The sequence below is a fragment of the Microcaecilia unicolor genome, chromosome 1, assembly GCF_901765095.1.
Source record: "Microcaecilia unicolor chromosome 1, aMicUni1.1, whole genome shotgun sequence".
NCBI lineage: Eukaryota > Metazoa > Chordata > Amphibia > Gymnophiona > Siphonopidae > Microcaecilia > Microcaecilia unicolor.
In genome coordinates this window covers 175,445,260-175,471,665 of record NC_044031.1, presented here as the reverse complement: position 1 = coordinate 175,471,665, position 26,406 = coordinate 175,445,260, and the positions used below count along the sequence as shown (strand labels likewise).

The 26,406-nt window shown below is 43.7% G+C and overlaps 1 protein-coding gene across 1 annotated transcript in view; it reads right to left on the bottom strand.

Moving 5' to 3' along the window:
• Positions 1-25,518, bottom strand: part of LOC115469873 (inactive phospholipase C-like protein 2) — a 144,741-nt gene extending 119,223 nt beyond the window's left edge. The window contains 4 exon segments of the mRNA XM_030202623.1: positions 2,373-4,843; positions 4,846-4,855; positions 23,802-24,310; positions 25,290-25,518. Coding sequence (XP_030058483.1) covers positions 2,373-4,843; positions 4,846-4,855; positions 23,802-24,071 — 2,751 coding nt within the window. The 5' untranslated portion in view covers positions 24,072-24,310; positions 25,290-25,518.
• Between the last annotated feature and the right edge of the window lie 888 nt (positions 25,519-26,406).

The window sequence follows — 26,406 nt, the reverse complement described above, 5'->3', positions numbered from 1 at the left end:
CATCAAACAGATAGTCCTTTGCACAGCATACCTCAGCTCAAGTTTTAGCCACATGATGCAAAACTCTCTGCTACTCTTGTGGTTTCAAGTCTCAGAAGACTTGAGATTATATGACCAGCTCCAGAGCTGCTGCACCACATGACAATCTTCAGCTGTGTCACACCGTGAACAGGAAGACCTGTTTTGGCAGCAGCTAAACAAGAACAGGAGAACATTAGGCCCAGAGGCAGACTGCCCTATCAGGAACTGAAGAATACCCCGGTGGACCGAATGTTGCCGGAAGTCTCAAAAACTGAAAACTGGCCACAATGCCACCAGAGGTAGCAAAAAAATGCAAATAAAATGCTAATAAAATGCATGGGCTCTGATTCCCTGTTATCAGTACAGGAAGTTTGTGCTGAAAAGGTGGCAGGAGGAGAACAAAGACTTCAGTCCTGCTGGAGCAGTTCACAAGCACTAAACTCCCCCCCCCCCCCCCCTTTTATTTTGTTTGTTTTTAGTTTCTTTTTTTTTCCTGCAGGCTGGGTTGAAGCACAAGGAAACCAGGAAAAAAAAATCACCCCGACCCCACCCAGTACTTTGGGTCAATCCACCAATGATTACGACAGCAAAAGGAGGGAGTATTCTTTAAAAGAGAAAAAAGGAGTATGAAAGAAAAGGGAAAAGGAAAGACAAAGAAGGGAAGAAAAAAAAAAAACAGTAAGTGGAGAAAGAGGAAAAATGAACAGAAAAAGCAAAGACTAGAAGGAGAAACTGAAATGTCAAGCATAAAAAGGAGAGAAATGGAAGAAAAGAATAAATAAAAGGGAAAAAAGGGGGAAAAGAAAAACAAAACTAATCGCACAAGGTAGCTATAAGAAATGAAGGAAGAAAGTCCTGCCCCTCCTAGAACCTGCCCAATGAGTTACGGAGGACTAGGAAGCGTGAGATTGTGGAAGACGACAGAGGGAATGAGAGAAATGAAACAGAAGGCTTGAGAAGGAAGGTTGAAGAGATAAGAGGAGGACAATGAAGGCGGACAGGATAGGAAGGCTGAAATATGAGAAAGGAGAAGGGATGGGGATGAGAGAAAAAGGGGTGACAAAGAGGGGCAGGACAGTAGTGATGAAAGAGAAAGAGAAGGAGAGAGACTGCTGGAGATCCTATGCTACTCTTAACAGCTTAACCAAAAATTATTTCTTTGGTTTAGTTATCAAGGGGCACTGGCTTGCTGCTGACAGCATGCCTGGTGAAACGGCTCTGGCAGCGCTGTGCAGTGGTGCATTAGGAGCCTAGTTTACTAGGCTTGCTTTTCTGATGGAAAGAGACTGGGAAAAACAGTTGTAAATTAGGCCCCCAAAGGGAGAAGGCCCTTCCCTCCTTTGTTCTTGACTTTGGTTGGGGTAATGAGTGACTGGAGGAGTGATTGAAAAAGGAATTTGTCAAGGCCTGTACCTGAACTATTCCTTGTACTCATTAAGCCACTTACAAGTTTTGAGATTAAACCCTCATTTACACAAGTTGAACAATAAATCAAACAAAAATCAGCATATGTATTACCTACCAACAATGCCTCCACAGTATAAAACATCTCCATGTTCTTTTAACTGAAGAGCAAGAAATCTTTTTTCTTAGATATTTTTTTTTTTTTTTTGCTAGATATAACCGGACCCCTTCTCCTGCCCTTCAGACAAAAGAGTCATAATTAGCCATCAATGATGTAAAACAATATTTGTATCTAATAGCCATGATTCTGTAAAAAGCAAATATAGTGATTTTGATCTCTGAGGATATTGCATAAAAGTAGAACTTAGTGTATTCAATGTGTGTTAATCAAACATATCTTAAGCTGCAAATCAAATACATTCAAAAAGAACACTCACAGCTACAGGTAAATACAGCAAGACCTTTACTGTACTCCAACTCCTACAACAAGTACAACTATGACTTACACTTATCTTTTGCTTACACAATATTATTGCAGTTCCAAATCTGCTTAATCACCCTATGCCCTTAAAATACCTTATATTAATGTAGTGCAAAACAAACATACACAAAGTATCTTTTGCTTACACAATATTATTGCAGTTCCAAATCTGCTTAATCACCCTATGCCCTTAAAATACCTTATATTAATGTAGTGCAAAACAAACACACACAAAGTATTGTAAGTTACTCAGTGCAAGTGATCAGATAGTACATTAATGCAGACATATTCCAAATATTGCTCTAAAGAAAGAACAAAAAAAAAAAAGCCCCTCCCCTCCATACTATTAAAACCCCCAATCTGTATTTATCAGCTAAAATTAGGAATAGAACTCTCCAAATGTATACCAACTGCAATCAATACAGCAGAAAATTAAACTTGGCATTTTATCTTTTAAAACACATACCTGCATATTTTCTCGTACATCTGTAGCTTCCCTTATAGGCTGGATGGCATTCTTAAACACTTCGTCTATAGTTTTAATCCACAATGTTCTCAAAGAGGCATAATCCCTGGACTTCTTTCCTTTTCTCACTGAAAGGCCACGCTTATGAGGCTTGCCTCCACCTTTTCTGTTAGTAATAGCCACATGTACAAACAAAAAAGCATGTGCTAAAATGTCTCCTGTTAAAGACTGCAATGGAACATGGCGATAACCTGTCTGTAAACACTCAAAAGGAATTGTGTATTGCCCAATAAATTCATCCCCAATGTAATCATCATCTAGCACCACAAATCGTACCATGGCTAACTCAGGTAAGTTTATTTGAAATTCAAAACTTTCATCAAACATAGGATTCTCTCCATTTTGATGTACTGTTTTTGTCCTTTGTTCTGCACAATCTGCAGGTATTCCATGAATCTCTACATACACATAAGGGTCCACAACATCACCTTTGGCTCCAGAGCCCTTGGGTTTAGGAAAGTTTTGCCCACTAATGATCTTAATGTGGAGAAGCTGAGGTGAAACACCAGGGACAGAATCTTTTGTATTTGCACTAAAGAATGACACTTCTTCTCGCATGATGGCAGGTCGAAGAACATAGCCACAATTACCATTCTGTCGAAACCAACCAATATTAAGGTCCATCATTAATCCAGGTGTCTGAAAGTTCATTGCCACTATCTGGCAGCCACATTTCCAAAAATCCTGAGGATTCATGTTACTCGAGTCAATCCTCATAGGACTGGGAAAAACCCTGGCAAGATAACGTTTGTTATAATTTACAAAGTCCCCTGGGTTTTCATTGGCATATTTACTAGCAACCACTTCATTAAATGAACACATTTCCCAGTATTTCTGATTCTGAAATGAAACTTGAAATTCTGTGAACTGAACTGATTTACAAATGCCTACCAAGTCTGAAAGCTCTTTGCAAAGTTGAATTTGTTTCACTACAATTACATTTGGTTGGTCACCGCTATCTTTCCCCATTTTTTGTGACATTTCTAGCCCTTCATCTTCATCTGTAACATCCCCCTCTAGTCCGCAAGTTGCAGGAAGTTTTTTTGCTTTAAGTAATATTTTCCTTTTTAGAAATTCAGGAGAAGGCAGATAGGTGTCTTCAATGTTTGGAGGCGTTGTATATAGCTTATCTCCTAAAATTTTCTTCATATGCTGAACCATAACTTTCTGTTGTTTAACTGAACAGTGATTTTCTAAACATAAAATCAATGGAAACTCTGAAGCAAAAAATGCATATTTGTTAATAATATCAATCACACTGCGGAAGACTATTTGTGATGTCATAGTATGGCCAGTGTAAATTACAGGTTCATTGTCTGGACCATCCCATACATCCAACTCAACACTCCGGCAACCCATTTTAAGTGCACGGATATATCCTGTGATATCAGATGGGCCTCGGAACTGGTCTTCTATCAGGTAAGTATTGTGAGATGCATTTATATAATAGTGTGATAAAGGCTGTTTCATGTCCTGACAAACCATTTTATGTTCTGGATCAAATATGGAACAATCTGATGAAATTAAGTAATTAGTAAAACCATCTAGGGAAAGACAGCCCTTTTCTTGGCCTTCTTTTGATGGCTCATATTTGTGGATAATATCAAGACTTATCTCTTCAGTGACATGTGCCATACCCTGTTCTGCTTCTAAAAACATCATAAGATCCTTAGCATCTAAAAATTCCTTATTGCTTGAAAATTGGACCAACAAGAAATATATCTCTGGTCTAGTACAGAGCTCATGAAAAACTTCATTAAACTCCTCTTCTGTAACTGCACTGCCAACTTTATCTTTAGATTTATGCAATTCTTTGAATTTTAGCTCAACTTTATTATGTTTTAAACCAGGATTCAAGCCTTTCATTAACTGTACAGCTCTATATAAGGCTATGTGTCCCAAATTATTTTCATCAGTCACACTGAACATTTGCGAAATCCATGAAGTCCTCATGTTGTCCTGGCAACTTTCTATCATATCCAGAGTATGCTTTCCATAAGAAATCAGGTATCGTAAACCTGTAACCCAAACATTGGCCACATCTGCAGAATGAGCAACAAGATCTAGTGATTCATAGTTCTCGCCATATATAATAGAAAAAGCACAGTCTTCAGATATCTGATCAAAAATTCCATTGCTGCGAAAAATATCTGTGTTTTTTCCAGTTCGTACTTCTTTAACTGATTTAATATCAATTTTTGCTTTTTCAGAATCCTTTTTTGAAGGTTCCCATCGAAGTGACTGCATATCAGCATCTAAAAGGAAGTATCTATGATAAACTCTGGAATTAGATCGCACTTTTTTCAGTTCAGAACCTTCAACCATTGAATTAATACAGTCACTTGCACTGCTGATCTTCTTTTCTGTTGGCATGCTACTAAAAGATACAGTTTTCTTTCGTTCTCGTTTTGTTTGGTGCCATCCTGAAAACAAAAGGAAAAACAATTTAGCTAAGTCTTGTTTATATAAACTGAGAAAAGTCTTTTAGAATAAAAATTTTAAAACATAGATCATTATGCTAACATGACCAGAGTAATAATGATAAGACCCAGCAATTAACACAGTTCTCCCTAAACTTGGGATTGCATTTTAGTTACAGCATTTTTCCATGGACAGCTAAGATCTATGCAGCTATATAGATGGTGTTGGCATCACATGATGGTAACCAAAGTACAACAAAGTTAAAGAAAGTCTACACTTGTAAACGAGGTCCCATGCTAGCTACTGGCATTAACTGTGAACTGCAGTCATTTATCCGTGATAATGTACCCCTTCCCCACTCGGGGTATAATGTCTGCTAAGCACTGGGTTCTGGTCCGCCCGTTGTTAGTAGTCATGGCTCCCAGGAACCAGCACCCCGGTGTGGAGAGGGGACAAAATACACTAACCTCGTCTCGTGCCTTCGAAGGACAAGAGAGGAAAATAATCTAAATGTAAGGATTTTTCTCAGATTTTGATGAAGCACACCAGTTCACTCTTCAGTTAGTTAGAGAACATTTAATGTTTTAATACTTTACCCTATACATATATCCAGTACTAACCTCTGCATTTTATCAGCATGTATAACTGAACAGTGAATGAACAACGTTTCTAAACTTTAACTAACAATACTCAAGAGTATAATAATGCAAGGTTTAACATGTTGCGACTCTCATTTAACCTCCTACTCTTCTCCACAGGATTCAACTCAACCCTTCATCTCCATCAGATAAGTAACTGTCCCTATCTCGTGTATTTTCATTTACTTTCACAAATTTAAAACCTCTGCAACTTTGTTTATTTTGACCCTATAAAGGATTTTGATTCTTTGTCAACAACTTTTTGTTTTAAAGAACCTCAGCTTTTCTCAGGCAATTCCCAGCTCGGATCAACAACCCGGTAAGTATATTTTCTTTTCTCTCTTTCTCTCTGTGAAACCACTTTTATTTTCAGTATGTGATTCACTACCCGCTTCAGTCTCTATTGACTATTGTGGGGCAAATGCCACTTAGCTGAGGAAGCGTGACTCCTGGCTTGCTTGCTTGCTTGCATGGGGGCCCAGCCTTCGAGATGCGCTGTCTTCTGTATTCTTCTTCTTCCACCTAAACCTTTCTAAATCAACTAAAATGGGAGGCAAAACCCTTTCTCCCTATCTTAGTGAAATGCTCTCAATCTGGTGACATTACATTTTATGATATCAAAACTGTGGTTAGGTATTAGCTAAAACAAAATATAAGTAAATTCCTCTCTCTTGCAAAACCTATGCTATTCTATTGTGACCCTACTCTAAGGAGTGGTCCTGCAACTCTTTCACTCAGTTCCATTTGCAGCCACTCTCTCAGCATACCTGTTTACTAAACATTGTACCATTTGAACCTGTGACCCTTTTTACTGCTATAGATTGGACACTGATCTTCTTTTTATCCACCTCAGTGTCACACTTTTACCATCAAAGTAGTTAATTTTTATCTGGTTCACTTACACCACGTTCTTTCCTTTCGCCCCTACCACACTTCAATCACAATTACCCAGCAGGCTACCCCCCCCCCTCCTTTTTGTTTTCAGACATAAAATAATTACCAACCGCGCAGGGACACCCACTATGGTCCTACTTTAAATTATTCCCTGCTATTTTAAACTCTTTCCCACCCCTCAAGGAGAAAGAAATCCTAATTTCTCAATCACACAGACACTGACATCCAGCTTCTCGCATCCTCTCTCTTTCCCAGCTGCAGCTCCATCTGGCAACTGCCCACAGCGCCGTTGCCCAGGTAACGGAACCTTGGCTTGCTCACCTGAAGCATCCCAGCCAATGAAAAGTCACTTTTAGAATTCCATTTTTTTCTGTCCCACAGAATTCTGCACAGCCCAACTGAAATCTCCATTTTTCTTTTATTTTTTCCATAGGAAATTATGGGGAAACTAAATTACTCAAAAAACCCCATTCAAACTTATCCCTAATTACCCCAAATTTTTCCCACCAATTAAATCCCTTACCCACTACCGAATTATGATTTTAGGTTTCAAAAATCACTACTTTTATTTCATTTATTATCTCATTTGTACCCCACAGTTTCCCCAACAGTGTCAGTGTCAATCTGGACTTTTAATGTCCGCCCTACCATTTCCTTCCACAAAACCCCTTTAAAAATCCCAAATTAAATTAGAACCAATATCAAAAATTCAATCAACCTCTTCTGAACCTACCCCGTCGAATTTAAACATTTAACCCTTAAAGAACCCCTTTTTTAAGCCCCCCTTCCACAACACCCATTAAAAATATTTAAATTCTAAATCTAACCTGCCATAAAAATTCCAAAAAATCCCCCGAACCCAAATCCACACACCAAATTCAAATTCCATTAACCCCTTAATTTTTAAAAATCAAAAACCCAACTTTCACAATTTAAAAACAAACCAATTAAAATTTGGGGCCAAAAGACACCTTACCTTGTTCCTAATTTTCCCCTTTCGCGATGACCACCACTGGATCCGGTCCCGGAATTCTGTTTTTTTAAACGGAGCCCAAACAAAAACGGCCCCAAAAACCATCAAATTACTGGAACTCCGGTTCAAAAATTGAGCTCCAGGCCTCTGTGAGGCCTACAGGAGTTCCCAGGTTGAAAACCAATTCGCACATGAATGCACACGCAACGCCTCCAGCCACCAAAACACTCCGGCTCTGCTCCGCCCATCTGGACGCCCAAAAACCTACTGAACCACCACAGCCTGCACTGGCCCAAGGACACCCGCGAGAGTGCCCAAAATGCCCGCCGATCAGGGCGGCCCCGAACTTCCCCAGCCTCCCCAAAGCCCCACCGCCGGCCACAACCGGCATTAAGACAGGACCGAAAACCCCGGCAACGCCTGCTAACCGGCACCAAACCGGCCCCGAGAATGGACCCCAGTTCACCGCGCCCCCGCACAGGGACGTGCCCAACCGTCCCCGGGCGCCCAGAACCGCTGACACTGCCTCCTGCAGCACCTCTCCTTGCTGACCTGCTGTTTCGCCCGGGTGGCAAGCCTCGGTTCAGACATTGCCGCTCTCCCTCTAGGTCCCCCCCCCCCAAACACCCTGGACACCCCCGGATCCGCGGAAGACCGGCATCCTCACCTGAGCGGCCTGCCAACAGCACCAGAACGGCCCCAATGCAGCCGCAACACCCAGGAGCAGCCAAATCCGCCGCCCCAGAACAGACGACCCGCCCCGGCCATAAGAGCTGGCCCAAATTCAGGCCTGAGCAACCCCGGACCTCCTCCTCCTTACGCCGCCAGCCCAAGGTGCCCCAGGAGCCCCGGAAGATGCCCCCAGGTACAAAAAACAAACAGAAAAAAACCTTCCCTTAAAATCTTTCCCCCTTGTTACTATAAACCTCAGTCGTGTACTGTTTCTCTGTCATTAATACTTATTTTCTGTGATCTCATTACTTTTAATTAGCTTTGCAATGCTGTAACTGAAACTTGGATTCACACTTTGCCCATCCTGTGACAATGAAATGTCTACAATGGACACACATGATTTTTATGTCCACTGTATGTCGTCTGATCACCAAAACCCGTGAGTTCAAGTTAAAGAAGTACACATACTTACATCTTAAAAGCACCTCTACTGCTTAAATAAATCTGAAGCCACTAAAAAGGCAAGTTGCATCAGTATAACAATTGACTCCATCACTCTGACACAAACTGAAGCAGACTAAGAGGGAGCAATTCCCTAGCACAGAAACAAAGCATGGGGAATACCCCTAGCTCTGAAGGTGATTTACCAGCTTTGAGGAGGAGGAAGAGCTGGTTCTTCCTTCAATCCTCTTTGAAATGGCAATGAAATGAGTTCAACTGCTTGGCACCAACAGTGTCAAGAGGGAAGGTTGGCCTAATGTCAAAACATTCATTTCCTCAAGACATTTTGGAAAAGATCAGCCCATCTCCTCTGCACCTTTATTCAGCTCCAGCTTTGTCACATGTCTTCCTTCTCAGCCTTATCCTGTACTTGCTGAACTTTGGAAGAAGTTCCTTGAAGAGCATTATGGATCAGTGGAGTCCAATCATTTAGAGGCACAAGATCAACTTTACCCTACTCAATATTTGGATTTGGATTCCAGTTCTTCAAGTATAATTTCAGAGAATCACAAATATCTCCTTCACCAATTCCAGATATTGCAGGCTTTCCAGGAATTCCTTCTGACCCTTCACCTCCAAAGCCATCAAAAGATACAGCATATCCCAAATTATTTCAAAAGATCTCTGGGAAGTTAACTTTGCAAACACAGGATAAGCCATACCCAAGAATTACATTTTTGGGGAGCACTGAGAACATTGCCTTTATGTGAAGTTTTACTTGATACGCATGGACAAATACAAATACCATGGCTAACTCACTTCTAAACCAGCTACAAAGAGCCTGGAACAGAATTAAGTGCAACCTGCATGGAAATATTCAGCTGCCCCATCAAGCTGTTACAGCAGAACTGGCACTAAGAATATTTAGAAATTTAAAGAATTATTCCAATACTCCCCCAGGGAAAGAAGGAAAATTACTAATTACATTGGTATGAGAGTTTATTAGAACTCAATGCGAAATGCTAGAATTGCTGCACATCGGTTCATGTTGACTCAGTATCTCTAAAACCTCAGAGAAAAAAAAATGCAGGCATATATTCATTCAACTTCTAAAGCAGAAATTCACCAACATAATTTTTCACTGGATGATTTGGAGAAATATGCCAAATACTTAATTTGCTCCGGCTATGATGCATACAATACTGAGAAAAATGGGGCATTTATGGCCATATCAACAAGGCGACTGGCTTGGCCACAAGCGTATAGCTAATGAACCCTGTACAATTGAAAACCCCTTCAGAGAAAAAGTTCAAGAGATAGTGTTGCAATGGTCCTTGAATAAACAATTAAGCCTTTAACTGCTGACAATTTTGACCAGGGTAGATATTTTTCCTGTAAGCAAGAGTATCAGACTTACAAAACCCCTTTCACCAATACAGGTGTAACCAGATATCTTTCTATCAATATACAACACCTCATAGACCTCAACAATATCACCAATTTCTAAAGTCAAGAGATGGGAAACCACAAAAGCCTACGTTTCATCAGGCCAAAGCAGGACCTATTTTTGTTTTTGACCATGCTAGTATTCTAGTAGGTGGTTACCTGACCCTCTTTTTGTGGAACTGGGGGGAAAAAAAAAAGACAAACAAGTACTGATCATCATCAAACATGGCTACAGACAATGGTGCTCATTTTCAAAGCACATGCAATTTTGTAAGGAGGTGTGTTTTGAAAATGAGCCTCTATATCACTTCATGAACCCTGTGACGTTGAAATATTAGGAGTGAAGAAGAGCTGAATGGACTAACATACCTTGAAAGTCAATGGGCGAATGTTTGGCCACAATTCGATGGTGAAGTCTATAGCCAAGCACTTTTGATTGAAAGCTAAGGTTTAAATATATAAGTCACACTTTGGGGGGGGGGGGGGGGGGTTACGAGCACAACACAGCAAAGCACAGAGTTTTGATGATCCTTTGCGGAGGTTTTTTTATACCAGTGATCACCCTGTGAAACCTATCACTGAGAAAACTGAACTAGAGTAAAGGTGGGTTCTAAGGCTGTTTCTTCCGATTTGATCATACTCAGGAGCTACTGAGGTTGCTTTCGATTAAACAGTGTATGTAAGCTGGCACATCTGGGGAAAATACTTGTTATAGCTACAATTCCAATTGAAAGGCCTAACCTTTGGTCTCTCATCAGCTCCAAGGGTTTTCTTAAAGTGTGTAGCAGTAGCAGTAGACGCAGACCAACTACACAGAGAATGGATAGCAGTTTTACCACACCTGGATGATTGGCTAATTTCATTACACAGACCAGTCCAACTTCTTACAGCACTAGGGGTCCTAATAAACAAGGAGAAATCAGTCTTCCTTCCTATTCAGAGGGATGATACATATATGTCTTAACAAAAAACAAACAGCAGAAACATTAAATAACTTTAGTTCAAAACATCTCAAAGAGATCTCAAAAAACTTCATAAAATTCCTTGCTGCTATATAATTGCAGCCAAGTGGCCTAATATGTAAGTACTCATAGCTCATTCACACATGTAGAAGTTACAATGGCAATTTCAAAGAAGCAATGGTTTCAGAATTTCACAGACACTCAAATCTCTGGTATCTATTACAGAGCAAATTGTAAGTGCAATGTAGTGGTGGGTGACTCCTCAGAATTTACTCAGAGAAAAATGACCATCATACTTCAACTTCAGTCTTAACAACAGATGCATCCAGTCTAGGATGGGAAGTCCATCTCAATCAACTGCAAACTCAAGGTACAATGTCTGCAACAGAATTAAGTTTTCACATCAACTATCTCAAGTTGAAAGTGATTCATTCTGTCCAACTCAATTTTACAGGTTCAAACGAGCAACCAGGTTGCAGTATTTTATGATGTTTGGGATCTTGCAAGTTATACAAAGAAGAATTGAGGCTCATTTTCAAAGCAATTAGACTTATTGAGTTACTATGGGGCTCGTTTTCAAAGCACTTAGACTTACAAAGTTCCATAGTAACTTTGTAAGTCTAAGGGCCAGATGCACTAAACTTAACGAGCCAGCAACGTGGTTTTTAAACTAGTTCTAACCGGTTTAGCACGCAAATAGTAAACCAGGACATGCACAAAAGGGTTCTCTGAGCTATTTTCTTGTCACGGTAGCAGGTAACGAAAACAGAATGCAAAGCTATTATAATGAGCTAATTACTAATATAACGTACATGCAATGCGATGCACTACTGTTTTCGACCCCATGCACTAAAGCAGTCTGTACCTTTACAGGTGGAAATTTTAACGGGAGGTCTGGACCTGCCAGTTCTTCATTATCGCAAGTAGGAGAAGGGGAGAAACAAGGCAGGAAGATGGAGCACAAAAAAAAAAAAAAAGTACACCGGCTTACAAGCAGCTTCTTTGTGTGTATGAAAGCCGTGCCATGATTCTTTTCTCAAATGACATTTTACTGGCAAGAAATGGAGGAGGGGGGCAGTAAATGTAAAGCATAAAAGTAATAGTGACACCAAAAATGCAAGGAAGACAAGGGTCAAACAGCCTCGGCTGGAAACTGCATCCCCCATGCATAGTAGCACAACAAAGAGGGGCAAAACCAATTGGACAGTGTCAGCCTGGGATGTCCCGCCCACTCAATACTGCAGGGGGACACCAGGAAGTTCGGATCCAATCAGCTCACAGCTCTAGAGTGATGTCATCAGGGAAGCCCTGCAGGGAGGAGGAGTTGGGACAGCAGCCAGCCAATGAGAGTCCATCTTCAGGGAGATGGGCGTTCCAGGATGTCAGCCGGCCAATAGAAGCAGCAGGAACAGCTGGGGGTGGAACCAAGCCTTGATGCTGATTCCTCAGAGCCCAGAACCAAGAGCAGCAACGAGCATATTCTAGGCTTTTTCCACTTTTTCCCAGCAGCAGGAAGGCAGGGAGCCCTAACACAAGTCTGTCCATCAAAAAAAAAAAAAAAGCGCTTTTGTGCTTGCTTGCACACACACACAAAAAAAAGGCTCCATCTACTGCTTTCATATACGCAGCTTAACTGCGTGTATGAAAGCCGTCTGTAGCATGCGCAGAGCAGCCACGCATAGCGACTGTTCTGCACATGCTCAACTCACTGACTAGCTTCCCCCATATCGCATGCAAATGAGCTGGGTCGCAAAAGGAAGGAGCAGCTCATTTGCATGTGATTCTCTTTGTGAATCCCTCTGTGTTTCTAAATCGGTAAATTTTTACTGATTTGGAAATGCAGATGGATTCTTAACGGGACCTTTGTGCATCTAGCTCTAAGTGCTCTGAAAATGAGCCCCATAGTAACCTATGGAAATCTAAGTGCTTTGAAAATATGCCTCTGTGTATTTATGAAATAACACTCAAATGAACACTTTTATAATAGCTTTCTATTTGTCAGAAAATCAAAATCAGTTAGTGACTAACTCAGCCATCAGTTGGATCTCAAAGAGTACTCACTAAACTAGAATTATTTCAGAGATGGAACTACAGAGAAAAATACTAAGTGTTGCCTAGCTCACAAATGGGCTTCCGTTCACAGTACAGTACGGAAACAGTATTAGTTACCCTCCTGGCGAACTTTAAACAATTAATATCAACTGGGAACAAAGTGTTACTTCTTCAATTTGATATGTCCAGTGCGTTTGACATGGTGGATCATAATCTCCTCCTTCACCCGTTGGGATACATTTGGTATAGTTGGTAACCTGTTTAATTGGATTAAGGGCTGTCAATGAGAACATACAGTGTCAAATCCAAATCTATCATCTCTACACCGTGGAAAGCTTCTTATGGAGTACCTCAAAGCTCTTCCCTTTCCCCTACTCTTTTCAACATCATGCTGATACCTCTTGCAAAAACCTTATCTGCTCTTGGTCTCAACCCATTCATCTATGCGGACGACGTGACCATCTATATCCCTTTCAAATCCACACTACTTGAAATTTCCGACACAATAGCTGCTAGTTTTTCCGTCGTGGATTCTTGGGCTACAGCGTTTCAGTTCAAACTCAATAAAGAGAAAATGCAATGTCTAATCCTTTTGTCCCAGCACAATAAGGTTATCCCGACTTCACTCCTCACCAAGGATTTCACTCTTCCAATCTCACAAAGTCTGAAAATCCTTGGTGTCTTGTTGGATAATCACTTGCTACTGGACAGCTAAGCTAAACTCATCACAAAAAGAATGTTCCATTCCATGTGGAGATTGAGGCGTCTCAGGCAATTCCTCACAAGGGAGCTCTTCCGAACCCTTACTCACTGGTTGGTTCTATCACATATTGACTACTGCAGTGGAATTTATGCAGGCTGCAGAAATTTCATTCTGAAAAAGCTCCAGACTGCTCAAAACACAGCTGCAAGGCTAATATTAGGCAAATCACGCTTTGATTATGCACGGCCTCTTCGTTTTAACCTACACTGGCTCCCCATTTTAGACCGTGTGACCTTCATAATCTGCTCATTGACTCACAAGATAATTTATGGAGAAGCCCCTGCTTACATGCTACATTTAATTGATCTGCCATCCAGAAATTCTTCGGTAACTGCTCGATCCTACCTTAATCTACACTATCCAAGCTGCAAATCAGTTAAATACAAACTGCTTTTTTCTTCATCTTTCTCCTACGTCAGCCCAAAGTCCTGGAATATTCTACCAAGGCATCTAAAGAAGATTGAAGATCACCAGCTATTCAAGAAATCATTGAAAACATTTTTATTCGAGAAAGCTTATCCTACCAATTAACGCTTAATCCCCGACTATCACTAATTGTCTATACTCATTTACTACTTCAATCTATTCATGCATCTTTGTATAATCCTCCTGTTCTTTCCCATCTTTCTGACTTGCCAGGTCATTGCCCTCATTGCTTTGTAACCTTCTGTAACACTGTAAGCCACATTGTGCCCGCTCTAGTGGGAAAATGTGGGGTATAAATGTACCACAAATAAATAAATAAATATATTGCTCCCATAGGCCAAGTCACTTGTGTATCAAAGTGGATGCACTTATACCTTTATGCTTTTAATCCAATTCCACTCATTGTGGGCAGACACTTCAAAAGTTAAGGGACAACTCAGCTTGTATGATTACAGCCCATCTGCATATCCTCCCAGCTTTCTAAGGGGTGACTCTCAGGTCCACCCCAATCCACCCTGGACCTCTGCTCCAAGTGCCTAGCGCTTCCACCAGCTGCCTTCCAGGTGCTGTGGAAGACTTGCAGCCATCTGCATATTCTCCCAGCCTTCTCCGGGGTGACTCCCAGGTCCATCCCGAACCACCCAGGGTCTCTGCTTCAGGTGCTGCATACCTAAATATTTTCTCTACAGTTTGTATTTTCTCTCTGCTATTCCCAATGGCTCCAGTACAATTTCTCTTCTTGGTACTGTCCCTAACCAATCTCTTTCTCTATCTGAAACAACTGTATACCTCAGGAACACATTGCCCACCTTCTGCTTTCATCATCTCACCACACTTTTTGTGATCTCCCTTCTTCTCAGTCCTCAACCTTTAACATTTCCTCCCTTTCATTCAACTATCTCCATTCTGTCTGAGTACATCTCGTCTTCGTCGCATCATCATGTCTCTCCTACTCTTCTATGTACTCTCTTTCTCCTGCTCTCCGTTGGGGATATCAATCCAAATCCTGGTCCTCCACATCAGCTCTCATCCTATTCGTGCAGGTTACACCACAATGTCTCCAATCTAGTTTCTGTTCCTCTGCTCTCCCCTTCTTCTCTGCCATTTTCATGTGCTCTGTGGAATGCCTGCTCTGTCTGCAACAAGCTTTCCTACATCCACGACCTCTTTCTCTCTCATACTCTCCATCTGCTTGCCCTGAGACTTGGCTTTGCCCTGAAGACTCTGCTTCAGCTGAAGCCCTTTATCATGGAGATTACCTTTTCTCCCATACTCCTTTGCCAGATTGACAAGAGGGGGAGTAGCCTCCATGGCCAATTTCAACCTCTTCTTCCACCTCAGTCTCACTAATTTTCTTCCTTTGAAGTCCATGCCATCTGTCTATTCACTCCTCTGCCTCCCTTAGCAGTCATTTATCGACCCCCTGATGAGTCCCTTTTCTTCCTTTTTCACTGATGTTGACTCCTGGCTTGTCTTCTTTCTTGAACCTTCATCTACTTCCCTCATTCATGGGGATTTTAACATTCATGCTAATGATCCCTCTCTGCCTCTTATTCTTCTCAGTTTCTCACTTTAACATTCTCTTTCAATCTTCAATTGTGATACACTACCCCTAACTCACCAGAATGGCCACTGTCTTGATCTTATTTTCTTCTCAATCTGTCCACTCTCCAGTTTCTATGCCTCCGCTCTTCCCCTCTCTGACCATTATCTGATAACTTTCACACTTAAACACCCTTCCCCCCCCCCCCCCCCAGTCCCATCCAATTTCCACCAATACATTTAAGAATCTTCAGGCTGTTGACTTTTCTACTCTCTCCTCCAGTGTTTCAAATCTGTTCTCAACCACTATGTTAACCAAGTAAGTCAATAAGGCTGTCTCTTCCTATAATACTATTCTCTCCTCTGCTCTGGATACTCTCATTCCACCCATTCCCCACTCTGTAAAGCGTATCAAACCCCAGCCTTGGCTGACCTCTAGAATCCACTATCTAAGTTCCTGTGCCCGATCTGCCAAACGCCTTTGGCTGTAATCCCATGCACATATTAACTTCATACATTTCAAATTCTTGCTGACCTCCTTCCAGTCAGCTCTTTGACAGGACTACTACATTCAGCTGACAAATTCTCTTGGCTCAAACCCTTGACGTCTCTTTGCAACACTGAACTCTCTCCTCAAAAGTGCCTTCACCTCCGACCCCCCCCCCCCTTCACTTTCTCCCCAGACTCTGGCTGAGTACTTCCATGATAAAGTTCACAAGATTAACCTTGAGTTCTCAACCAAGTCACCTCCACCTCTCCTCTTCCCCCATTCTCTATCACTGTTGCATGAGTCTGCTCAGTCTGTCGGCCAGACAGTTGTTTACGCCTGCCAGGTATGTGGCTTGGAGAAGCATGCCATGCTGGCAAGCCCAGCACCAAATCCCGACGGCTTCCTGACACAGGGGGCGAGATCCGGTGCCCCCCTGCTTGTTGATGTAGTACATCGCAACCTGGTTGCCTGTCCGAATTTGGATAACTTGGAAGGACAGCCGATCTCTGATAGCCTTGAGCGCGTTCCACACCGCTCTCAACTCCAGGAGGTTGATCTGCAGACCAGATTCCTGGAGGGACCACAGTCCTTGAGTGTGAAGCCCATCGACATGGGCTCCCCACCCCAGGAGGGATGCATCCGTCGTCAGCACCTTTTGCGGCTGAGGAATTTGGAATGGGCATCCCAAGATCAAATTGGAGCCAATCGTCCACCAGCAGAGTGAAGTGCGAAAGCTGGCGGGCAGGCGGATTGCATCCTCTAGATTCTCCGTAGCCTGGTACCACTGGGAAGCTAGGGTCCATTGAGCTGGTCTCATGTGAAGACGTGCCATGGGAGTCACATGGACTGTAGAGGCCATATGGCCCAGGAGTCTCAACATCTGCCGAGCTGTGATCTGCTGGGATGTTCTGGCCCGGGAGGCGAGGGATAGAAGTGTCTGCGCCCTCGCCTTGGGAAGATAGGCATGAGCCATCTGTGAATTCAGCAGGGCTCCAATGAATTCGAGTGACTGGTCTGGGCGTAGGTGGGACTTTGGGTAATTTATCACAAACCCCATTAGCTCTAGAAGTCAGACAGTCCTCTGCATAGACTGTAGAGCTCCTGCCTCCGAGGTGCTCTTCACCAGCCAATCGTCGAGATAAGGGAACATATGCACCCCCAGCTTGCGTAACACCGCCACCACCACCACCACCACTAGGCACTTCGTGAACACCCGTGGCGCGGAGGCGAGCCCAAAGGGCAGCACACAATACTGGAAATACTGTGTCCCCAGACGGACTCGCAGATACTGCCTGTGAGCTGGCAGTATCGTGATGTGGGTATAAGCATCCTTTAAATCCAGGGAGCATAGCCAATCGTCTTTCTGAATCATGGGGAGAAGGGTGCCCAAGGAAAGCATCCTGAACTTTTCTCGGACCAGATATTTGTTCAGGCCTCTCAGCTCTAGGATGGGGCGCATCCCCCCTGTTTTCTTTTCCACAAGGAAGTACCTGGAATAAAATCCCTGCCACTCCTGCCCGGGTGGCACGGGCTCAACCGCATTGGCGCTGAGAAGGGCGGAGAGTTCCTCTGCAAGTACCTGCCTGTGGTGGGAGCTGAAGGACTGAGCTCCCGGCGGGCAATTTGTTGAATGGAGGTCAAATTGAGGGCGTACCCGCACCGCACTATTTGGAGAACCCACTGGTCAGAGGTCATGAGAGGCCACCTTTGGTGAAAAAATTTTAACCTCCCCCCCGGCTGGCAGATCGTCCGGCACAGGCACTTGTATGGCGACTATGCTCCCCTGGATCCAGTCAAAAACCTGTCCCTTGCTTTTGCTGGGGAGCCGCAGGGGCCTGCTTGGTCGCACGCTGTTGATGCGAACGAGCGCGCTGGGGCTGAGCCTGGGAAGGCTGTCGGGAAGGAGGATTGTACCTACGCTTGACGTAAGTGTAAGAAGCAGTCTTCTTTCCCCTGAAAAATCGCCTACCTGAAGAGGTAGGTGCTGAAGGCGCCCGGTGGGGGAAAGGTTGTCGAGGGCGGTTTCCCGCTGGTGAAGCTGTTCGACCAACTGCTCGACCTTCTCACCAAAAATATTATCCCCCCGGCAAGGGACATCCGCCAGCCACTGCTGGGTCTGATTGTCCAGGTCAGAGGTGCGCAGCCATGAGAGTCTGCGCATCACTATACCTTGGACAGCGGCTCTGGATGCAACATCACAAGTGTCATAAATACCCCTGGACAGGAATTGGCGACACGCTTTCAGCTGCCTGACCACCTCCTGAAAAGGCCTGGCCTGCTCCGGCGGGAGCTTGTCAACCAGCTCCGCCAGTTGCCGCACATTATTCTGCATGTGGATGCTCGTGTAGAGCTGGTAAGACTGGATCTTGGTCACGAGCATGGAGGAATGATAGGCCTTCCTCCCAAAAGAGTCCAGAGTGCGAGACTCACACCCCGGGGGCGCCGAGGCGGTATCCCTCAAACTCTTGGCTCTCTTGAGAGCAGAATCCACGACCACCTAGTCATGAGACAACTGAGTCCTCATCAACTCCGGGTCAGTGTGGACTCTATACTGGGACTCCGCCTTCTTCGGGATGGTGAGATTAGATAAAGGCTTCACCCAGTTCCGAAGCAGCGTCTCCTTCAGGACATTGTGCAACGGTACTGTGGAAGACTCTCTAGGTAGAGATGGATAGTTGAGGACCTCGAGCATCTCAGCCCTCGCTCGTCCACTGTAACCACGGGAAAGGGAATGCTCACAGACATGTCCCTAACAAAAGAGGCAAAGGAGAGGCTCTCAGGTGGCGAGAGCTTCTTCTCCGGTGAAGGAGTGGGGTCAGAGGGGAGACCACAAAACTCCTCAGACGAGAAATACCTGGGGTCCTCCTCCTCCTCCCCCCACGAGGCCTCCTCCTTGGTGTCGGACATGAGCTCTCTGACTTCTGTCCTAAACCGGGCCCGTCTCGACTCAGAGGAGCCACGTCCTCGATGATGGTGTCGAGAAGTGGACTCCTGCGTCAGCGGGGACGAAGCTCCCTCAATCGACGTCGACGGGGATTCTACCCGAGTGGCGGCCGAGACCAGTGCCGCAAGCGGTACCGGTGTCGACGACCGCATCACAGGGCCAGAGCCAGCCGGCGCTTCCATCAACGGTGCCGGGGGGAAGAGATTGGCGCAGCAGCCCTTCCAGGATACCTGGAAGGAGGACTCGGAGGCGCTCGTCCAAAGTCTCTGTCGGGGAAGACTGAGGGGGCGGTGTAGGAGTTGGTGCTAGAATCTGCACGGGGCCAGAAGGGGAGCAGTCCTCCCGGCGTCGACACTTATCGGGTGCCGTCTCTCGACGCCCCGGAGCTCCCGGTACCGTGCGAAGGGGGCGACCGATGACAATGCTTCTTAGCCAACTTCCTTTCATGCACGTCCTCAGCGCTCCGCGGTACCAACGAGGAGGACGTGGAATCCCCACGCCTCCTCGGGGTCGGGTCTGAAAGGGGTCGGTCCCGATGGCCCTGCCCAGCAGGAACCGCCGAGGCAGGTGGAGGCCCACTCGGCTGCTCGCTGCTCCCAGCGAAAGATGGTCGTCGGGCCAGTGGTACCTAAGCTCCTAAGGTCGATGCCATGTCTGGAGCCGAAGTCGACGCATCCGGTGCCGATGCTGTCGATGTCGACGCCGAAGGGCCAGTGCAAGCTCAAAAAATTCGGTCCTGTTGAGCTTTCCGCACTACTTGTGTCCGCTTTTTCAAGCCGAGACACAAGTTACATGCTTTGGGATTATGTTCAGGCCCGAGGCACTGAAGGCACCAAGTGTGGGTATCGGAGAGCGAGATCTGCTGGCCGCACCACCGACCACACTTTTTGAAACCGCTGGGTATCCTCGATGTCATCGACAGAAAAATCACGGCGGCGAGGTCAAAATCGTCAATGGTGGTGGCAAAAAGGGCCATGAGGGAAAAACACGAACGCGCAGCCACAAGGCCGCGACAGGAAAGGAACGAAAAAGAAGAAAAGGGGGGACCTCTTTTTTTTTTTTTTTTTTAATAACGAGAAGAAGAAAAAAGGCACGAACGGCGCTACTAAACAAAGAAAAAGCGGATTAGGCCGCAACCGGTTTCCGAGGCTGACAACGGAGAGGGACGCAAAGCAGTCTCTCTCCAAGCGCGGAAAACAAAAAAACTGAGTGGGAGCGCAAGGGCGGGAAGATGACCACGCATGCGCGGGGCCTCCCGCGAGAAGTTTTTTCCGGTTGGAGGGGGCTGCTGTGGACGTCACCCAGTCTGAGAATACCAAATATGATTAATGAATAAAGAAAAAGTAAAAGAAGCACTAGCTTTCTGGTGCAAAAAAAAAAAAAAAAAAAAAAAAGGCATTTTGATCAACCAGTGATGCCACATAAGAAAACTTCTCTTCTCCCCTTAGGTAAACTAAAGCAACATTTTTTCTATTTATTCCTCTTATCACAATATATACCAACTGCATGTTCGTATTTTAGTACACAAGCACTATTAGGAGAAAAGCTCTCAAGGAGGTTATAGTGAAGTTAAGAATAATGTTATGTCATCAATGCCTTTACCAGTTCAAGGAGAAAGTAATTTTCAGGAGAGTTCCAAGCTGGAATCGAGCCCTCTTCCTACCCACTGCACTGCAACCACTGCAGGGGAGATAATGGACGGGGAGTGATTTTTGTGTTCTTCTCTCTCTTTCACCCTGTGTAACTGCACTGCTCACACAGCCCTTGGAATGGCACTGGTAATTTTAAAAGTCATTTACACACAGGTTTATGCTGAGAAATGGCTTCTTTTAAAATTACCTAGACTATAAGCAGGTAGAAGCACATGCATAAGTTTAATGGTACTCAGCAGTGTCAAGGATATGCATGTTTTGTCATATTTTATTTGCATGTAATGAAAAAAGTTTTCTTCAGGAAATGTGCCTAGTTCCACATATTGAAAAACATGCTGTATGTAGGTTTGAGCACTACAACGTGTGAACCAAGAAAAAAAAAGGGAGTTAAAGAATGTTTAGATTACCGTGGCTATTGCAGAGGTATTGGTCACCCTAAGCAAATCATCAGCCTTAGGCCTGCCCCCCTGCATAACACTGATAATTAAACTCAATCATGATCATCCCAACACCATCCATTAATTGACACATAACCACCTATTCTAAGATAATGCCTAAAGTGTCATAGTGCTTAACTGCAAGGTGACGTCGTACATGTAGGCAGAGTATGGGTGGACCACAGGCATGTCTCCCTAGGAATGCGAGTAGTTTATATTTATAAAATACTATAAAACTTGGCACATCAGCTTATGCCTACCACTGACATGGCATAAGAAAGCATGCCTAAACATGGGTATGCCAATGCCAACTTACACCAGTATTCAATAACAGAATCTTGGTGCCAAGATGCCATTATGGAATGGACACTAAGCATACAGCACTGGGGCGCCTAAACTGAGGCACCAATTTATAGAATTGCCACTTATACTTTTGAACTTTACTTTGTGTGTATACCTGTGCCAACTCTCCCTGCGGTGGAAAGTGTGTGCTGTTGGTTCTTTGAGTTTGTTTGGCTGTCAGGATCTATTGTTTTACTTTGACGTCAACTTCTCTTTGAAGCAAGCCCCTCAGAAGCTACTTAATGTCTAGTCTTGCCTAATGGTTGAGCTGGCCCAGCAAATTTCACCTGTACCGTAGTAGGAACGTAAAAAGAAAACCAAAACATTTTATCAAACCTCCTCCCCACCCCCATTATTTTAAAGTTCTTGTATTTCTTTCCCACTCCTTTTTCTCCCCTCAATCAGGAAAGGTGTTGATATCCTAGTACCATTAACCGTCATTCTTAACTACCCTCACCACGCAGAGCACACTTTAAGAAGGTTGTTAATGAGCATCTTTGGTGTACCTTTGGCATAGGAGCCAACTTTTCAAAATTATTGGGGGTGCTAAACACAACAGAAATCACCTCTCCCTGAACACAGTCAAAGACTTTGCTCAATATTGGGGGTGCTTAAACACCCACAGAGCTGGCTCCTATGACCTTTGGGACAAAATTTGAAGCTGCTGGACTGCTTCTCTCCCATGGTGGAGAAAAAGAAACGTTGAAATCAAATGTAAAAGAAGTTATCTTCCTAGATAAATGCCTCCAAGTATTAAGTAGCCAGTAAACATGATTAGTTCCCCAATCCTACTGAAAAAGACACAGATGGAGTCATAAGCAACCTAACTACCTGCTGAAAACCTGACTAGAACACCAATGTAAGGAAAACTTGTTTCCTTCTAGCCATTCTACTACAAAAACAAATTATGTCATAAAAAATATTTTTTTAATCATGAGGAAACAGAATATTCAACAGTTTGAAGAATACGCTATTACTACAGTGAAAAAAAACCTGCTGCTGAGCCAAATAAAATAGTGAAAAACAATTTCACAATTGCCTCACACACACAACAGACAATACTATCTTATTACAGTGAGATATGAACAATGATTTGCTCTGCAGTTCTAGCAGTGAATATCACTTAGACTAAAAATTCTCTTTACCAGTTATTTATTTTCACTATTATGACCTATTTAATAGGTTTTACCAGATTCCTTTAAATGAAATGAGATACGGCCTAGCTCATAGGAGGAGTCCTTTTACTAAAGGCACGCTAAACTGATTCAGCGCACGCTAAATGATAAAGACAACCATAGGAATATAATGGGCATCTTAGAATTTACCGTGCTCTAAATCTGTTAGTGTGCCTTAGTAAAAGGACCTCTTAGTACATACTGATTTGCTTCATGTTGTTGTTTGTTTCTATACCTATACCAATGCCCTGCATTAAGTACTGTCAATGAACTAATGTAATTCTTCCAAATATGTTTAATATTGGCTGATCAGCCAACTACAAGAAAAAAAAAAAAACCTACTGATTAAACACAATAAAAAAGAAAATAATATTTAAACTACTTACATTTACTAGCATGTAAATTAATTTATGAATTTTTCTTTCAACAGTTTTGTTATATAATTTTTGTAAAACCATTGTAGAAAAAAAGTCTATGCAGAATTTAAGATCTGCCAGTGCTTCATAATATGTATTTAACACTTTGCCTTCAACTCAGAATTGACCTTTTGAGTATTGTTTATTGTTGTTCTTTGCCCTGGCTTAGTTGGTGCACAGACGTGACCTGAAAACTGTAGCTGACAGATAGATGTTTGGTTATTTCGTCTTTTTTGCACAGAAGGTAGCAGGGCTGGTTCTTGGTTCTTTACTGCAGTGTGCTCTTGTTCAAAGGAACTGACTTTTTTTAGAAGCTCATCAAAGGAGGTAGACCAATAACAAAGCTTTTGAGTCAAAGGTTTGGTAAGAGGTGACATTTTGTATGCTTACAGGGCAGCATATTTTATATGGGGTTAGGGCTCTATAATTTAATTTTGTTGCTGAAGGTTATTTTAGCATAGAGTGATTACATAAAGTAGAACAAATTGTATAGGCAATGTCTGAAAACAAATTTATTTCTCATTTATGTTCTCCCGGCTGCCCAAATCCATGCAAATTATAACCAACTCTTAAACAGCCTAAATCAGGAACGTATGGGACCCCTGCCCCATATCTCCCTTCAAAGATTAAACCCGAGGCAACCCTTATTAGAAGGAGAGAAAAAAAAACAGTAAAAACGCTACCTTTATGATGCTGCTCCTTCGGGGGATGCTGGGCTTGATTTCCCCCACGGATGCCTTCTCCGCTCCCGGGCTGCAGGGTGCCACCAACACCATTTCCTCCCCGGCTCCTAGGCCCGCGCAGTCTCCGTTGGACACCCCTCTGTCACACATGCTTCTCAATCCACCGCCTCCGCCTTCTCCGTCTCCTGCTTTGAATGCCACCTTCCCCTGGGCAAGGGACGGGGAAATGGGCACGCCACTGCCGTTTTCCCCTTTGCCAAACTGAGCCATCCGTCTCGGATCAACAAATTAGAGCCGTCACCGACCGCCTCTTCCTCTTCCTCCTCCTCCACTTCTTCCTCCTTTTTTACCGTTTCTGCTGCTTGGATTGCAAGATTGAGAAATAGAAAATAAAACCGTGCAAGCTTGCCCCTTAGACCGTTCTGATGTACCCAACCGGTTCAAAGGCTTCCAAAGGTGAAAGGCAGCGTTACCAGAGCGTCGCCGATTTAAGTCCTGGCTTGAAAGACCTGGAGACAAAAAAAAAAAAAAAGAGAAACAGACACACTGATGACTCCCTTGAAAAGAAAGCACCGCAACATCATTAACTAGCACATGGACAGCTAGGGTATCTTTAAATGGTTACCGACAGTTCTCCCTGTGACCGGCCAATACTTGACCTTGCCTGTGTCAAAAGAAAAAATGCAATATAACTTGTTTTATTTTGAAGTTTCAAATATTTCTAAGAACGTCAAGGTGCACAAGAGATAAAAACATTGGGCAAACACCAAAAAGCACTACCAGCTGCTGAATTCGCCAAATACAACTGCAGCATGCAATCAGATTTGCATTCTTTACCCCGTTTGCAATATTAGAAACCGTTATTCTGCCTTCTCGCGCACCAGCTAAAAGAACAAAATTTAACATTAAAAACCCTAAATACATTTAGGAAGCTCTAATACAAATTTCCTACCTATATTGACATGAAACTAAAACAGAAATGTATACAATATTTCTTCCTGTTGCAACATCTCGCACGCACAATTCAACAAGCAAGTCGTTCAGCATTACTTAAGTCTGACACGTTAGTGGTTGCTTCTATTGTGTGATATTTTTTTTTTGCACACCATTCAGCGTTCTTGGGGGCAGGGGGGGGGGGTTAGTAAACCTGAATAAATAATAGGAAACCTGAATACATACATATAATCACAGAGCTCCCAAATTATCACGTATCCCTATTAGTAGCAAGCTCGCTCTCTCACACTCACAAAGGTACAGTTACAGTACACACACACATGCCCGCAAAATACTGCAGCGCTGTTCCAACAACAGCAACAATAACAAAAAGAACTGGCGACACAGCTGCAACCACAGCAGAGCGCCCCCTTCCACTGGTGGGGAGTAGCGCACCCGCGCGAATCATGGTACTGACCTGGCGCTAAAGGAGAGGAAGGGGGAGTCGTGTGTAACCTTCCCTGTCTCTAGCGAAGCTGCATCTGAAATGTTTACCTTCTTCTCACACTCTTTCTGTTTCACTACTCGAGTCCAGCCTCATAGCCTCCGCCTACCGCTGCTTGATCGTGTTGCTGAATCCTCTCACCCAATTCACGGAACAGGATCACTGCAAAGATTACCACTAGCCAGTGCCACTTGATCACTTTCCTCTTTGAGATTAGTTAGTCAGTCAGACATGTAGCAACACACCGCTTCCGCCCCCTTTCCTAGGCGGGGCCCCGAATCAAGAAAGAAGTGCGAACACCAAAGGGAGACCGGGGGAGGGGCAGAAAACTATACCAACCAGGCGCCGGCCCAAAAGCAAAGTGCGACCGTCAACGTCAATCACATCCCGTAGCCCCACGCTCATTGGCTGTGCCTGCCGGATCGCTCGCGCCAGGCAACAGTTACCCGCCTTCCTTTTCATTATCCTTTCTCTCGCCTCATTTAACCCAAGGAGATTAGGTTCTCAATCAAACCTCCTTGATTTAACCTACCCCCGCTACGCATAGCACACGGTCTAAAAGATACGTAGCCAGCGTTTCTTCACGCTCATAAACTACGGCTCTACGGGGTAGAGGAACACTTCAGGAGGAGGTTAGAATGTTAGAACCGTCATGTATAGTGTGATTGGTGAATGGGGCACTTTATTCCCTCCTTATTCTGGGTGGATCCAGATTTCAGTGAAAACCACGCTGCTAGAACTAAGGTAGAGAGATGGGTTAGTTAGTTTTGGTTTGTGGGGCAGAAGCAAGTTAAGAGGCTCAGCTTTTTGTGACCTGGATTGGTCACTGTTGGAAGCAGGACACAGGGCTAGATGGACTTTTGGTCTGACTCGGTATAGCTATCTAATGTACTATATCGCCCACAACAGAGGTTCCCAGACCTGGTCTATCAATAGAAATCAAACAAAATAAAACATGGAAAAGAAAATAAGATGATACCTTTTTTATTGGACATAACTTTAATACATTTCTTGATTAGCTTTCGAAGGTTGCCCTTCTTCGTCAAGCCACCCCAGCCAGTCTGGTTTCCAGGATATCCATAATGAATATTCATGAGAAAGATTTGCATGCACTGCCTCCACTTTTTGCAAATGTCTCTCATGAATATTCATTGTTGGGTGTCCTGA